Source organism: Emydura macquarii, unplaced genomic scaffold (genome assembly GCF_026122565.2).
Source record: "Emydura macquarii macquarii isolate MOO-44397 ecotype Brisbane River unplaced genomic scaffold, CSIRO-AGI_Emac_v2 contig_968, whole genome shotgun sequence".
Lineage (NCBI taxonomy): Eukaryota > Metazoa > Chordata > Testudines > Chelidae > Emydura > Emydura macquarii.
The window spans coordinates 16,656,876-16,674,731 of record NW_027131105.1 but is presented as its reverse complement, the minus strand read 5'-3'; the positions used below and the strand labels follow the sequence as shown (position 1 = coordinate 16,674,731).

The 17,856-nt window shown below is 41.4% G+C and overlaps 1 protein-coding gene across 1 annotated transcript in view; it reads right to left on the bottom strand.

Moving 5' to 3' along the window:
* The window catches only part of CUNH3orf20 (chromosome unknown C3orf20 homolog), a 44,989-nt gene extending 29,351 nt beyond the window's left edge, over window positions 1–15,638 (bottom strand). The window contains exons 1-7 of the mRNA XM_067544414.1: window positions 15,209–15,638; window positions 13,361–13,483; window positions 12,200–12,302; window positions 10,419–10,613; window positions 6,641–6,793; window positions 4,591–4,711; window positions 3,356–3,487 (exon numbers count right to left, since the gene is read on the bottom strand). Coding sequence (XP_067400515.1) covers window positions 3,356–3,487; window positions 4,591–4,711; window positions 6,641–6,793; window positions 10,419–10,613; window positions 12,200–12,302; window positions 13,361–13,483; window positions 15,209–15,638 — 1,257 coding nt within the window. The remainder of the gene's footprint in view (window positions 1–3,355; window positions 3,488–4,590; window positions 4,712–6,640; window positions 6,794–10,418; window positions 10,614–12,199; window positions 12,303–13,360; window positions 13,484–15,208) is intronic.
* Window positions 15,639–17,856: the final 2,218 nt, after the last annotated feature.

Sequence of the window (17,856 nt, the reverse complement as noted above, 5' to 3'; positions counted from 1 at the left end):
CTTGACTGTATCTGGTACTCACTGCTTTGAGAAAGGAGCCCTGGAAGTCAGGGGATTTCTGTAGTCTTCCTGTCTGAGCCTCTCCTGGCTTCTATTACTGCTTCCTACCTGGGACGGAAACTGAAGTCTACAGGGCTGGTGTCACAGGTGCTTTCTTTGGGTACACAGTAAGAGGGACGAGCTGTCCCTGATGCGGGATGCTTTGGGAAAGGAGCTCTTCGCATCAAGGATTTCCATAGTTCACCCCATAAATACTTTCTGGATTTTTCCCATGTGAAGGAGGGAAGGGCAAGTCTCTGGGTCTAGTGGGAAGGGAGTTAGGCTTATTGTTGGATATTATTGATTAATATATATTGGTTAAGACACATGATGTATGTCTGATATTGTTACGGTTTTGCATAAAAAGCTTATTTAGAACAATAAACTAAAACCACTCAAAATGTAGGCACTAAGCATGCAACTAAATTTGTATATACTTCCTTTCCTACAAACTATCAAGCACTACAGTGAGAGGTGAAATAGCAAACTTTGATGAAGTTGGATACAGAGGAAAGGGAAAGTGATGTACAATACTGAAATAGTGATTTTGTTTTAAATGGAAATTTAAATGGGTTAAAGGTGGAGGTAAATATTCCTACAGGCTGGTTATTGTATTTATTTGTAGTGAGAGGCAACTTGAAGAATGTAATTATAGGGGGAAAAAAAGCTGAGTAGAAATTTGTCCATTTTAAACAAAGTTAAATGAAGTTTTAAGGTGAGCTTTAGACAGGATTTAACTCACACAAAGGGCATTGAAGTTACTGCTACACAAAGTGAAAATGACCACTAACTATGAAGTGTTTGTGGTATGTAAAAGAAGAGACCAAGTCCAGACAGAGTCAAATAAGCGGCAGGATTATTCTGGAGAGAGAACTAGACAAATGTCTGAGTGGGACGGTACGACGGCATAGATTGCGATGGTGGGAGGGCAAGGCTTGGAGCTAAAGATCCATCCAGCCCATTCTCAGATAGCAGAAAAATGAAGCTAGCATTCCACACCACAGCTGAAGTTCTAAAGGTACACTGAAATCAGGTCCAAAATTTAGACAAGCTTTTACAAATCTATCACCTCTAAAAAATGCTTCGAAGATTTTATCCCCTCTTCATTCAATGGTAACATTTGTTTTTCTAATAAATAAACATTTCCCTGCAGTCCTGCCTTTTCAGCATTGAAAACCTGGAACTGAGGCTGGGCATAAACAAAAGTGTCACTGAAAGGGAAATGTAAACAGTAAAGAAAAGTCTTTAAAAGTAAATGGGATTTCAAACATTCTTTCAGCTTAAATAGTTTAAGATGTTAGTAGCAAGTAAAGAAATGTATGTATTTGCCACATACTGTTTGGTTTTGAAGTTGACAGATTTCTTCCCTGTTTGATGAATTCACCTTTTTATTTTATCCGTCGTGTAAAAGTGAAAACAGTAAAAACAAAAATGCCAGCTAGGACAATGATGAATTCCAAATATAAAGGCTGGCCCAATTAACACCAAACGGTGGGGAAATATGTCATTCAGCCACCCTATGAAGGCAGCCTTTGGGCTAATAAAGCATTTTAATTGAAAGGTTGTCTTTCTATAAAAGTGCATCCACCATATAAATATTTAGGGAAGGGCCTGGGAATGATTCTTAAAAGACACGGTTGTCTTTAAGGCAGGTTTCAATGTAGTTCCTAGGGGTTAATTTTCAAAGGTGAATGGGAGCCTTGGGAAGCAATTTAAAAACATCCAGTGTGGCATATAGTCTTAATAGAGGGGGATGTATTGTTTACCTACTTTCCTTAAGTGTAATGTTTGCTTTTGCTGATAAGCCAAAACCTGGGGTAAAAGGATCTGCAAGCAAAACAGGACAGTGGTGTAATGCCTGGGGCTCAGGGTACAATTCACTCCAGTACAGAGGCCCCATGCAAGGTTTATTCCTTACTGCCTGCTTACATACCACAGAAGCCCCACTCAGACAGAGCCTTAACACAGGATTTTAAGTGCATAAGGTTTGGCCCAAGCCCCCTTGTCCTGAGGTAAATTTCAGCACTAGTGAATAGGAAAGGCGGGTCAAGCATAGCCCACAGCTTAGCTACGCCTCTCAGAACAGGAAACCAGGCTGGATATTGGGGAGAAAAACCAGCCCTTTTCATGAGAATTCTAGCATTCCTGATTGCAATTCCAATGGCAATATTGCACATTGTTAATCATCATTATTATTATAGTAGTACCCACAGTGCAATAGGTACCTTCCACAACATCCCTGCCCGAAGAGCACACAGTCTAAGAATTACAAATGCAAAGGATGTCTCCGATAACACCCCGTGGTTTAGAAATAGGTCATTCGTGCCTCACTATGGGCCTGATCCTGCATTTCTTGCACACCAAGGCCAGATCTTTAGCTCCCTTCTGCAGTCCCTCCCTCCGCTCCTTTGCCCCGCTTCAGCAGCACACTGTAACCAGAAAGCCAGGGTAAGGAGAACCCATGGATGGAATAGAACTGGTGCAATGACTCTACACCCACCCTGCTCACAGTCCCTATGTAGAGGGCAGTGGCTTGTCATGAACAAGGTCAGGGAAGGATGGTGAGGGCCAGAGCGCTGCTGTGCTTCGGCCATCCCTGGCTACCAGAACAACTCTGGAGGGGCACTGTTTTAGCTGAGCACAACTTGGTGTGGTCCCAAGGCATCAGAAGCCAGGTCAGTCACTGGATCAGGGGACAGAGGTAGCAAAAAGCTATCTTTGCCCCTCCCTCAGTTGTGCCAGGTGAAGCACCAGTACAGTCTACCAGTTCATTGGGAGTTTGGTGTATATAAGGAATGTAGGGTCTTCAGGTCCGATACTGAACCGTATCTGCTTCTGGTCCCCTTCAAAACCAAGAAATGCAAAGTCATATGGAAAACTGTATTTCAGAAAATGAAGAGAACTTGTCTAGAACTATAGTGGACACCATTAAAAACTCAACATTCGTCTCTCCAGTCCCCTACAGCACCTATGGTATCTTCCTATTCTTAGAAGAGGAGATGGCTCCTTCGTAATTGCACTGTGTCCCATGGTGACATGCACCTTTGAAAAGCCTGAGAGAGAGAGAGTGTTCATCTGTTCATCTCTCTCTGAGTTTTAATGGCCTCCACTGTACAATCAAGTTTCATGTTTGGTTCAAGTTTAGGATCTGCCCTTATTTTATCACTCTAGTAAATATGGCTCAAGTAGGTCAGTGGCAACAGCAATATTTTAGCCATACTTCACATAAATATGGTTGGTTAATGGGTTTAAAACTGGTTAGCACCCATCGGCCATTGTACCTGATGCAATTCATACAAACATTACTGTGGCTTACCCGCTTGTCAGCTTTGGGGGTGTGTGCACATGCAGATCTTGACAAAGACATATTGATGGTCTCATTCAAACAGGAAAAAGAAAGAGAAATGGAATTTTGACCAAGTACCTTCAGTTTTAGCTGTTCATTTATCTGAGGAAGATAATGGACAGGGTAAATTATGCCTGAGCTTTTACTGTCACCATTTTCTTTCTAAATGCTACTCCAGGAGACTTGTATCCATTTCTTCACCTCATAACTACCTAGGTCTATGAAACATCTCTAACACATTTTGCCATGGTTTGGGTCGCCTTGGAGCAAAACTCGGTTCATTTGTTGATCAAAGGCAGCTTTTTATATTAAAAACATGCAGAAATTCACATGATTTTGATGGGAAAATATATTTTCTGTCAAAATTGTGATAAAAGGGAAATGCAAGGGGTTTCTGTGAAATGAAGTGATGTACGAGAAACTCCTCAAAGTTAAATTCTGTGAATCACAGGGTTGTGATTTCTGACATGTATGGATGAGGTTTCATTCAAATTGAGGGTGCTCAAATCAACATCTCACAGGATTTGGACTTTAGTCTGCAGTATTCCAGGACACCCTCCAACAGAAACAAATTAACGACAGAGGGAAATTAATTCTAGGGAGATAGCTTAGTGTCAGCTACATTTTCTTCAACGAGCACAATCCAGTGAACCTTCTGGTTTGCAAATCTTCAATCCATTCCACCTGTCCTACCTGAGTTGATGTTAAATAATTTAACTGAGATTTTTAGAGCCACCTAAGTGATTTGGGTGCCAAATTTCCATTAACAATAATCAGAATTAGTCACTCCTCTGCCTTAGGAGGCTTTGAAAATTTCAGCTTTAAGATAGTATGATGTCTAGTGATGTCTTAGTATAGTGGCACACAACTTCTTCCCTGAAATAATAATGCGGATGTCCCACCTTTTTCAAGAAGCTATAGCTGGAAACGGAGAAGACGAGTTACATCTGTCTAAGGCCATATTACTGCAGGTTTGATAATCTGCAGATTATTTCTAATTTGACTGGTGCAAACATATTATTAAAGGGAATATGCAGAAGTAAAACACAGCTCTACCACCATCACATCGAACAAACAGGATCACAGGTGTTTACGATGCAAAACAGCATTGTTTATGGAGCTATTCTGTATTCTGAGAATGTTCATCATTTTTGTCTCTATGAAGTCTGTGAATATTGGCACTTGGCAGCAGCTCAGTTTTATACCTGAAATTCTAAAGACTGTAAAGTCTGGGTCTTCGAAGACCAACTCCACTTGTGAGTCAAATATCCATCTTTGTCCCTGACAGCTCCTCCTTCCAGATCCATCATCAATGCAAGTGAACAGCTGAGTGGGGGGGAGAGGGGAAATACTAGTTAGACTTTGTGTTAATTGGGTGGAAGGGCAATAATAAGCATCAGTCACAGAGGAGAAAATTCCCGACAAAGGTCTTTACAGTCTTCCAGGTGAAATAATAGCTTTGGAAAAATGGGCTGATTTTCCATGGCCTCTTCCCTCTTCGGGGGAGAGGACTAACTGCAGGAAAGAAAATGGCTATGTTAGAGCAAACTCCTGCATTTTTAAGGTAAAAACAATAAAAAGACATGAGTTGATTCTGAGTTCAGGATAATTCAGGCAAAGCATCAGAGCTGTTGGGTAGGAATGTTTGAAAGCGTATAGGCCCCTCACTAGCTGGATACCATCACTTCACTAGATAGCAATTTCCCCAGATTTCCAGATGTAGGGAGCATCACATAAAACCAGTGCAACCCTGAGCTTCACCACTCAACAGCTTTGCTCTGTTCTGCTCCCCCTTCATATACCTTGCTCAGCTCTCTGATGACCTTTTCTACCTGAGTTATGGCATGCATTGTACCCATCAGTTACACCCACTGGGGTTAGACTCTTACATGCACCATTAAGAGCCGCCAATAACATTCTGTTCAAAGACTAAGGGTCATGATAATGAATTGTCTTTCTTATAGAGAGAATGATGGGGATGATAATCATAAATGGTAAATGACAGGAGACTCTTTTTACAGTATATTAAATTGTTAATGAGGAGGAACTCTTTGGTTGGAGTTGAGACCCCAGGTTGTGATCCCTTGTTCACCATCAACTAGCTTATGTGACTTCAGGCAAATTATTTAACTTCAGCTTACTCGTCTGTAACATGGAGATGATAATGACTACCTCACAGGATTCAGAGGCTTAATTAGTTAATGTTTGTAAAGTATCCTTAGATGGGAAAGCACTACAGGAGTGCCAAGTATTATGCATTGTATTTGCCAACAACACAAGTGGAAGCAATACAGAATTAGTAACTCTTGCAAACACTTGAGCACATGAGTAGATTTATGCATGAGCTGTCAATGGGTTTGTTGCTCATGTGCATAAAGTTAATTGGGTGCTTAAGTGTTTGCAGGATTGAGGCCTAAACTGAGGAAAACACAACAAAAACCACCTAATGACTGACTGAAATGTCCTGCCCGCCTCGTCTTGAACTGACATGGCGACAATCAAATGAATTTCCAGAGCAGAAGCTGGGGAAAAACCGTGAAGGGCCTTGAAAGTAAAGACAAGCAACATGTGTTTGATGCAATAGAGAAGGGGGTCCTGATCCACATCTGGGGCTGCAAGGTGTTATAGGTAATACAAACAAACAATACTAAGGTATGAAAACCATAGTCCAAGTGGACTGGCAGGTCCTCCTACCTTAGAAATGAAATGTTACATTTTAGAAAGACTTCTCCCCTACTCCCCTATTGCCATCACCCTTGTGGATGCTTTAAAACTCCTGGGGTTGCAATGTCCCAGCTCTGTGCTCGGACAGGGCTGCACCTGTAATAGTATGTCATTGCATATATTAAGCATCAATATGCTTTCTCCCTTTACGTAATGCACTGGTTGCAATGCTAGCTGTAAACGTTAAGTTCTTTCACAAAATGTGCTCTTCTGTTTTATAGCTACGGTTATTGTTTCTTTCAATCTATTTTTGACACATGCCACTGTATGATTTACTGCTCCGTCCACTGTTTCCACCACCACCATTTACATGACTGCAATGTAGCCACCATTTCCAGCTGCTGGGGACTCAGTCAATTACTTAAATTAGATCTCCCTGGCCTGGTTTTCAGAGGTCCCATATTTGAATGCCCACGTTTCCCAGAATTCAATGGGAGCTGCTAATTAGCTCTGGAAAACAGGCATCACAGTACACCCTCTCCACCCCCACTGTATTATCTACACTATAGAAGGAGATTAAAATCCACTCACCTGGTTTTGAAGGAATAACGCACACATGCCTGGTAGTCAGCTATAAAAGAGGCTAAAAGAGCCAGGCTTGGAGCATTATTAAAGAGAAGGGTGATTGTTTTTCCCATGCAGCACAAGGGGAACTGGCAAGCAGCGATATTTCCTGTTGGGTAACTTATACACACTGTCAAGTACTGCCAACTCTTACATATAAAAGACCTTCCTGGGATGCTCTTTCCAACTGCATCTTACTACATTATAAGTAGCACCAACTCCAGTTCTTGCATTTGGATCTCGCAGTGCCCAAGACATTTTTGGCCTCCCAAGGCAGCCATATTTGTTTTGTTCCCCTCCCCACCACCATCAGACTAACCCCATTTCCTGAAGCTCACAGGACCTAACAGTACACAGGCAGAAGTGCAAGTTCTTTACCGCAGAACAGCTTCTAAATGAATCCTACGGCTCTAGGGCCAGCTCCATTCACATGTCCACCAGAACCAGAGTTTGCAAGTATTCAGGGCACAGTATGAGATCTATGGTTTTTTACTATGCTTTTGATAAAACTTTAGTAATATTAAGGAATAGGGGAATTTTCTTAGCGAGCAGGGAGTTTGTTCAAATGTGTTTTGTAATTGACAACTTTACTGATGAACACCACCATTTTATTACTAAAATAAATAAGTAGTAATAATAATAGTGGTGATTTCAGCTAGGGAACTTTCTCATGTACTTCAAATTTCTAAGGACTCTGTGAGTAGAGACATTAGCCATTTTGTTCTCAGAGTTGAGGCAGATCTTTGGTCAAAACTATTTTTTGACAGAAAATTGACTAAGTGAAAAATGTTGCAGAAAGTGTCTGCTTTCCTCGAAAATTGTTGATTTGTTTCCTCAGAAAACCAAAAACCTGAAAATTTTCAGCCAAAAATCTAAATGTTTTTGGGTGTTCAGCAGCTTTTTTGCCAAACGTGTCGGTTTTTTTAAAAAGTCAAAATTTTGAAATGACAATAATGATTTTTAAATATTCATGAAAAGTGTATGTTTAAAAAAATCATTTTCCAACCAGCCCTGCTGCAGACTGTCACAAAGAGGGTGGCACACGCACACCATGGTTTCTCATGGGTGCTTTACTTTTGTTCTTTCTTGCTGCTTTTCTGATGCTAAAATAAGTCACTCAGCCTGAATGGTAATTGGTGGCTCTTTCTGTTTAGAAAAATATAAGAGCAATTCTTCCATGTAGAAATAACAATCAGCTACAAAGTTACTGCCAGGCTACCAATTATTCCCATTATATAGGACCTTGGCATAGTGGAAAAGACCAGGTCATGGCTGCAAGTACTTCCAAAACTGCTTTCCATCCTTTATAATGATGATACGTGCAGCTTGCTAAACTATTAGTGACGAGGCTGCAATAGAGGCAGCTGAATAAAGAGTGTCTGACTGAGCACAGGGTCTGTCTTTCTTTTGAGCAGCCAGACCTCTAAGGACTTAATTCACCGACATCTTCATAACCAACACTGCAGCAATTGATTCTATTAACTAAAGTGAGGAGCTAGAAACACAATACAAAAAAGGAATGATGTTGCCAAATGAGCCCTTTGTGTTTTATACACGGTCTTAGAAAGCAGAGGCTGGATAAAGAGTGATGAATGGATTCATTTAAACTAGAGAAATAATACGAAATTTTGGACTACGAGCTTTAAGTTCTTAATTCCCAGTTCAATCAAAAGGTCGAATTGAGCAGGAGCTGTTGTGAAACAACTACAAATTGAACTGCAGTAGAGCTTCTTTCAAGAAAAGTTGTGGGCAGAAATTCCCTGAGATACAGAGTGAAGGATTCAGTTGTAGTTCAGACAGCACTCGCATCCCTCCCTGCTTCTTAACCGTCTGTGAACTCCCTGAAGGACTGGAATTGAAAGTTTAATTAATGAAAATTAAATTATGCTAGGAAAGAAGTTGCATTTCTTCCCACTGTCCCCAACAATTTCAGGGTCTTTTGGGGATGGAAGGGGTTATTAATTATGAATGACAGCTGAATGTCAACGTGTCCAGCTATGCCGTGCAAAGAATTTTTCAGTGAAAATCACTGGACTACAATAAGCATTGGGAAAACTGGCTTGGATAGCACCAAAAAAAAAAAAAAAAAAAAAAAAAAAAAAAAAGATCCAAAACTTGGTGTGTTCTTTGAACCTGAACTGGAATTATCTGGGGATTCAAAACAGATTGGTGACATTTCTAAAAATAATAAAGCACATGATTAGCTTGTTAGCTCTTTGGGTCAGGGACCATCTTTTTGTTCGGTGTGTGTACAGCACCTAGCGCAGTGAGCTCCTGCTCTATGACTGGAGCTCATAGGTACTACTACAGTACAGATAATAATACCTTTGAACTTCCTGATTGAAATTTGGACCAGAAGCAAAATCTGATTTAATCTATTCCATCTATCTAGCCTAAAGGTTTGTACTACCCTGATCACCATGCCATCTAAGCACCAACAGTGGTTGAACTTTCTACTGGGTTGAGAGATTCTACAGTTATAATAGGAAATCTCTCTCCAACCAGCAAAATCTTTCAAACAAATAGAAACATTTTTAGTGTGACCCAGCACAGGAGAAAGCCCTCGAAATTACCTGCTCCCATGAGATCCCCATGACAGTTTGGCTGGCGAATGATATCTAGATGCCTTAGGTAAGTTTTGGCTGAGTATCTGAGCTGCTTAGTGTTTGGTAAACCAAACCACTGAGTCTTCTGAGATTCACTGTCCCTAGCTGTTAGCAATGGTTCATGTAAGAACCAGATGGCAAGATCAAATGACCCTATCCAATTCCCACTGACTTCAGTCTGAGTGGGATTAGATCCTAAACGAGGGACTTCATCCAGCAGTCAAGAGAGAACAAAAGCAAACGCTATACAATGCTTTTATAGACAGTGCTTTCACCTTTTCTTTCAATGTGGCTTGAACACCCCTTTTGTTAGAACTCATTGGATGGCTCTCTGATCTCTTGGATCAAGACAAATGCAGTAGGCAGAGTTGCAAAGGGAGAACAAATTAGTTTCAGTGGAGGGAATAGGAAAGGTTAACCCATCAGTGGGAACTGATAGGAAATCAGATCAAAGCAGCACTCAGGAGTACACTAAGTCCCAAAGTACCTGGAGAACTCATCTTCTCTCTTGACTATGTTATTGTGGGTTGTTGTGTAGTACACGGGTGGGTTATAGGCAGGAATGACAGTTTAAGAAAATGTGTTGGTCTGTGTCTGACTAAATCCGACCACTTTCTGGTCTGAATTTTCTCTTAAACCCATGAAAAAGCATTGTTATCCTTTCACTTCAAGACATATTGGAAGGTAGTTGTCCTTAGCTTCTATTAATCTTCCCACTATATATCCTCCCCTCCCTCACCAAGAAACATCTAAACTACGGATGAACGCTATTTTCCTCTAGGATGTACAAGGAGTTGATTTCTCCTTAGGATGCGCATTCAGTAACTATTTACAATATTTTGCTACTGTTTGGACATCTCTAGAGAACTAACCGTCGTGATCCATCTCTGAAAGCTTGGCTCCTTCAGCAGCCCTTTCTTTGCCCTGTGTACTGTACATTTTGATACTTTGTCGAGGAAAAGCAATGGTACTTGTGTTGCTACTATGAGGTTCGGAGGGGTTAGTGCCAAGGTAACCTGTATTAATCTAGGGCCAGATATTGAGTGACCCGTTCATGGATGTGCAGTGGCATAGAAGAAGCATCTCCCTGTCAATCTTGTTAAACCCACCCTTCTCCCTTGGTTTCAATAGAAGGATACAAAATAAATGCTGTTCCATCAGGAAAGGCAAAATAGAGCTTTGCTGGTTTCGTCTTGCGTTCTGTTGGCAGCGAGACGATCTGCCCACCTTTCCTAGGGGAGCTGGATGGTGACCCAGGTGCCGGAGCCACATAGTTTCGCACTATCAGGGGCTTGGTATGGCCCTTGGCTTTAATTTCAGCCTTCTCTTCCTCTCTAGAGTGAATAGCAATAAAGGAGTTGTCTGTCTCTGCAACATTGCAAATCCGGGAGGCCAGGGGCCCAGGTGCGCAGCGGGCACAAACAGGTGTAGCTCTATTGATTTATACCAGCTGAGGGTCGGGCACTCTGCATTTATTTGGTGATTACTCCTGAACAAATCAGGCTTTTTATGACATCTTTGTCAAGAAAGGGCACTGCCCACTTTTCTTTTTATAGAATCTTACTCATTTTCTCTCTCTCTCTCTCATTTTGTTTTAAAAGTAGTGTGTTTACTGCTTCTGAAAGGTGCTGGATGAAAAGAAATTCATCCACACAACAAGTAACAGACGAGAGACAATGTAAGCTACTGCTGAGCCTCTCCATTCACTAATGTGCTTCATCCCGGACCTGGGGGGTTCATCTCTAGAAGTGAGAGGGGCATTCAGTCACAATGGCTCTTTCTGTCAGTTTTTGGCCTCTCTGTTCAGACTACCAAGAAGGACATCCTTCAGTGCCAATGAGATCCAGATGAGAGACTACCAAATCCATTTAATACTGGCCACCAAATAGCCATCAGATGGTAACAACCACTAACCTGACAATATAGATGTGAAAAGTTCATCCCCACGAGCAATTCTCTGAACCACCCTCTTCTTTTTACAGCACTCTATATGCTATAGTTTTTATTTTCTTTTTGACCCGCAGTGGGTGTAATAATATAATAATAATAATAATATTCTGTTCCCCTACTGAGTTCCTCCCCTTCCATTTAACAATACTGATCATTTTTAACCCTCTACATTTCTAATAGGGTCTGAAAATAATTAGATCTGTGGCCAAGAAAGATCTGATGGAACATTTCTCACAAACAGGAGTCTTAATCACAGCGTCCTCATTAAATTCCAACTTGGGTAATTACAGATTGTGTCATCATAAATTCCCCCCTGTAGTTTCAATTTCAAAAACTAACCTTTCGCTTCCCCTCCTCTGACACTGTTGTGGGAAACAGATTGGTTATTATAGTCTACTCCAGAGATGGCTGAGATCCCGGCGGTCATTAAATCACTTTGGGATCTCTCAGGACAACAGGCACTAACTATATATATCATAAATGGTTGTGAAAAATTATCTTCCAGAGAACCTTGCTGGCATTCTATTCTTTCAACTCAAGTCAGCTACCTGGGAGGGAGAGTCTATAACCCCATGGCCAATACAGATGTGCTCAGAGCTCTTGTCTCTATGACATGTAAACAAACACAACTGTTTCAAATGCATATTTCCTTGAAACCTGAAGTTAATCAGACAAGAGAAAAACCATCAATCAAAACCAATTCTAGGGATATGAGTCCTAATGCTTCAATGTAAACCAACCATTAACAGAGGAATTAGGAAGAAACTTCTCCTGTGGGCAGATTATTCCATAATTGTCCATCATAGGGTTTCTGATGCCTTCTGATGGCCACAGCTGGAGACAGACTACGGTACTAGACTGACCACAGATCTGATCTGGCATGGACTTTTCTATGTCCCAGTTCCACCATTCCTTAGTCCTTTTCACACCCATGCCTTAGGCTTTCGCCTTGGCCATTGGCAATGCTTACATACGTCGGCACATTTCTCTGAGCTTCTGCCTGGCTTCAGGGCATGGGTCATGCTGATGGTCAAAATTCATCATCTCCTGCACAGGTTTGGATTTAGGAGAACCTGCACAAGTAAATGTTGAGACAGAGAATAAAAGCAACCAGTCTTCTAAACCATCCCTCTTGTTGCCCTTGCCCTGCGAATGTGGCAAAGGGATGGGGGAGGTGAGATTATGCTAGCTCCCTTTTCGCCATGGACAAGTTGTATCTCTCACTATATTCATTCATTTTCTCCCTAAAAATAATAAGAAAAAGCTTGTCTCTGAACGGCCATCGGTCTCTTTTCAGCCCCTGCTCCATCGCATCTACAAGCTATCGTGATTAAAACCATCTGAAAAATGGGATTTGTTTTGCAGAAATAGTCTCTCCTTTTTCATCAGAAAATTTCAGAGCAGCTGTAACTGTGATGGAATAGGGCAGAAGCCGATACGTGCAATATACACACGGGAACACTAATAGGGGTTCAGGGAAGGAGCCATGAAAGGAAAAAAGGAGAGTACCAAGATGGAAGACGGTTCTAAGTTTATTTGGATGAAAAATCCTGAAGATTGCTTGTTTAGATGGGAGGTGGAGGGGAAAAAAGATGATCTAGTAGTTAGGGTGCCAGCCTGGAACTCAGAAGATCTGGGTCAATTCCTTGCTCTGCTACAGCCCTCCTGTATGAGCTTGGACAAGTCACTTAGCTTTTCTGTGCCTTACTTCTCCACCCGTAAACTGGAGAGAACAGCATTGATCTACCTCACAGGGGTATTGGGTGGGTAAATACATATGTTAAAAAAGATTGTAAGGCACTGAGTATGATAATGGGAGCCACAGAAGTACCTAAGATAGACTGTTCAGTCAAAACATCACCCAGGCTGTATGGCATCGCCCATCGTTTCCTGTTATACTTGTCTATGTAGACTGTAGCTGGGAGTGAAGCTGATATGAACTATTCAGTACAAAAATAGAATTATTCTATTGCGTTGGACAACTTGTTACTTCAGAGATTATCTGCAATGCAGATGAGGGATCCCCCACCTTGGCAATCAGAAACTCCTACATGGGCCTTTTCTTTTGGCTGCGGGTAAAGCACTTGCTATTCAAGGTGAGGGTGAGACGTTCCCTAGGAATCGTGCTTACCTGGAGCCTTTGGTGGTTTGTTTTCCTTTGCTGCGAGTGAGAAGCTGAGGCAGGACACAGAGGCTTGGTGTATTAGTTGGATGGTGGAGGAAACAGGGATGGGTTTGCAGGTGCTGGGTAATACTAGGATTAAGCAGAAACTGGGGTTGAGACGTTAAAACCAACCAACCAAGAACTTTCCAATGAAAATAGCTATGGAAATAAAGCCAATAAAATCAAAAACAGTTGCCTCAGCTGTATCACAATTCTTGTCTGTCTGATTCATAAACCTGGGGCTGGAGGAAAAAAGTAAAGATGTTCCCGGGATTAAGGCGCTGGACTGGGACTCAGGAGATCTGGACTCAATTCCCTATTTTTCCATAACCTTGGGCAAGTCACTCAATCTCTCTTTGCCTCATCTGTAAAATGGGGTTATGATTATACTTTCCTCTCCCACCCTTTGTCTGTCTTGTTTATGTAGACAGGGAGCTCTTCCAGGGGCCATCCTTTACTCTCTTTGTCCAGAGCTTAGCACAGTAGGGTCCCATGCTTGGTTAGAGCCCTTAATAATAATGAAATTAGTACAGCAAATAGTACTAAAGCTGTAGGAAATCTATTTATTATGGGATTACTCTCAGAGTAAAGCATGACATTTAGACTGTCCCAGGCAGCGTTGCCTCAAAGGGCGCCTGATCCTCCAAGACTTTTTAATCAAAAACTCCATTCATTTCAGAGTCTGTCTGATTTCCTTTTTCTGGCTACATGGTTGCGCTGACACTCCCCCGGCTGCTGCAGTGAAAGGACAAGACACTCATTGGTATCAGAGGTATCACACATGACTGATTCCAAGTTTCAAAGCACATGCCTGAAAAGCACCACTCAACTTCTGGTTTGAAGCAGGCTGCAAAGAATGTCATTCACTTTTTATACTGGTGAGACAGTATTGTCTAGTGGTTAGACCAGGGGAAACCTAGTTAGTATTTCTGGGTTCTCCTCTTGCTTTCAGGAGGGAATCTGGTCTAGTGACTAAATTAGGGGCATTCCTAACGTCTGCCTTTGGGAGGGGACTGTGGTCTAGTGGTTAGAGGACAGAGGAGACCACTAGGGGTGAGGAATCCTGGGTTCTTTTACTAGCTCTGCCATTAATTTTCTGGCATGTAAAATCTTAGTGCCTCAGGCCCCCGTCTCTCATAGGAAGGATAGAATTTTATCACAGCCTTCAGAAACAGAGAGACCATTTTCTTTCCCCACCTTTTTTTTTGGGTACTTGTGCCATTAATTCAGCAGCCTCCTCCTGATTCTTGGGACATAGCAGCTGACCTGCCTCCAAAAACTTTCTGGCAACCTCATCGGAACTACATCCTGAGGAAAAAAACCATCATACAGAAAAAAAAGTAAGCTCTCTCCCTGTTAATGCCGGCTTCGATCAATAATTCAGAGTTTCTCACGAAGATAACCGGTGTTACGTGTTAATACGCTGTCTCTGCTAGAGCGGATTGTGACGTGATTCGAAAAGTTGGACACGTTGGATCAGTTTAACTGAGGCAGTACAGAGAATTCGGTCTCTCCGTTGCTTGGCTGGTGAATCTTGTTCCCATACTGGGGATCAGACTGATCACTGTTTTAGGGGTTGGGAAAGAAGTTTTTGGCAGGGACCTTGGAGATGGGAGTTTCAACTGGGGTTGAACAAATATCTAAGGCCCTCTCCATACTACGGTCAAAGGCACACTGGCTGCAATCATATTTCAACATGGTTAATGGGAGCAAGGGGTTAACACGGAGGTTCTAGCAGTTTTCCAGACCATTGTGGTGACTGCTGCAGTCTATCAAAAGAAAATTAAAATAATCACATTACTTAAGTGTCCTTACTAGTAACAGAATCTATCATCGCCTTCATCTTCAGCTTGAGGAGTTCACTCAGCAGGTGGACTGACCTTCGCTGGAACTTGAGGAGTATTTGCTGATTTTCCGCTGAAGGAGATATATAGCTGGGCTCTGGCATTGTGCTTTTGTGGACAGATTTCCTTCCCGTATGGGGCTTGTAGGTAGTGCTAGAGAAAGATGATTCCATGGTGGGGACTAAATGGACAACAGGACAGAACTCTGCAGTGACAGCTTTCCTCTGTGTCGTTACTATTAGCTCCTCCCAGGTGAACTCGAAGAGGTTCTTGACCCCTCGTGGCACATGGATGCCCAGTTTACGGCATAGTGCAAGCAGCTGGATGATTTGGGCCAGCATTTCTGGCGCTGCCCCTTTAAACTTTTCATACAACTTGACATCACTCCTTTTGGCACTCATAACACCCATGTAGTTATTTCACTTGTGGATCTTTCATTTGCTTTGATCTATGGGAAAACGGATGATGAAACAAAATCTATCTTCCATCATAGACCCATGTTGCAGCCAAAGTGACTAAAAGGAATAATAGTAAAACGTGCCAGTAATGGTTAATTCGAATAATAATAGTTTACATTAATACAGAATAAGGTATACACTTTTCATCAATGTGGATTTTTTTGCAAACTGTGTTTTGCAAAACTAATCAAACTGATATACAAATGGATCTCTTTACCCAGGACTGAAATGCAGCCACCTCTGGGTTGGAATGTGGTAGTTGTATATCAGCACACAGCAACGCCACACAGGAATTTTGGACTGTTTTCTTGTTGTTTCAAGCATGCCTTTGGTGTGCCTGAGTTTACAATTTAATTTGGACACTCTGAAATGAGGGATGGGGATAAAGCATGGGAGAGAACAAAGGGTAAGAAGGTGAAAGATAAGAGAATATCTATAATTGGTATGTACTTGTCTTGTTTTGACTTTTTAAAAATGAATGTATTCATTTATGGATAGTGGACCATGGCCTGACTGACTTCAATAGACCTACTCTGGATTTGACATTTAAATAATGTTTTGTATGCTACAAGTATCTTCAGGTTGCATTAGATTCTGTTTTCATTAATACCAATGTAAGGCAAGCTGATTTATCTAAATTGAAGGAGAAACAGTGAATGGGAATATCATACGCAGCTGAAACAGCAAAGGGTATTTAAGTGTATATGAGATAGAAAAAATATTATCTGAATACACATCACTAGTGGTATCATGTCTCAGAAGTTGTCAATGCAAGGCTTGTCATAAACATACAGACTACTATTGATTTTGACACTACATGCTCTGTATACATGATGCTATACCATGTTCTCTTGAAAATTCTTCAAAGTATTAATTGATTATATGGGTATTAGATTGGGTGTCAGATACATGGTACTGGTCAAACAAACTCTTGATGTGTGCATATTTAGCTAAATTGAAAAATAGGGTTTGATTTTCACACAGTTCAGGTTTGCAACTGTTGGTGCGAAATACATGCACAGAACCACTGCTCGAGGGGATCAAGAAGGGAGGACATGATGAACAAGCCTGCCTTACCACTTTGATAACAGTGGAGTCCAGGGCAAAGACTGGGTTTCAAGAGACCAAAATGCAACTGTTTATAAGATCACCATCACCTTGCACTTTCCCATTAATTAGTTACTGAATTTATAAAGGTGGCTATTGCAAGGTATAGCTGTGTCACAAAGGAGCGAGTTAGTGGCAGAGCACAAGTCCAGTGTCCTGTCTAGACCTGCTCCCTTCATGGAACTAAAGATGTTTTAAAATTTCCAGAGCAGTGGTGATTACTTTTATTCCTCAGACATTCACCAATGTGAAATCTAATTATAGTTCCAGGTGCCTTAGTGCGGAAGGGTTACATTTGGGTTAGTTAGAAAAAGGAAGCAAAGTATTTTCTTAATTACAAAGTAAACTTCCAGCTGGAACGAAAAGTTCAAATTTCTATGGATGATTAGTTAATCCAGACATCCGCATGCAAACTGACTCCTGGTGAATTTTTACAATCATTTTAATTGTTCTGCCATTTTTACTATTTAAGGTGGGAAGTCTGTATCCTTTGCCTTCAGTTATTCCACTTTATTCCAAGTCTAACGTTTCAGACACATTTTCAGAATCAAACCCAAGACATTAGTTCCCATGTCACAATTGTAAAAAGCTACCCAGGAATCAGAAGGGTCCAGAAAACAGAGAAGTCTGAAGGGAATGGGGGTGGTATGAAGCTTAATGTCAGTGACTAAAATGGGAGGCAAACCAGGAACATGAACAGATGTGAACACTTTCCAAAGGAAACAGTAACCAACAGTGAATTCAAGTTGAGTCCAAAATTTAAAACATTCTGTCTGCTATTTTGCAGGAGTTTGCTCAGATCTAGTTAAATCTCTGGTCCCACTCCAGATGACTTACATGTACTGATTTACAGTGCCTTTGAAGGAAGCATTGTCTAATACACTAAGCTCAGACCTGGGAAACAAAAGAACTGAGTTCAAGTCTCTGCTGTGCCAGACTTGTTGTGTGACCTTGAATGAGAGAGACTGCGCTTCAATATCATCTGTAAAATGGGGAAAGTAACACTTCCCTACCTCAGAACAAGGAGTCTTGATCTGTGAATGTTTATGAAGTG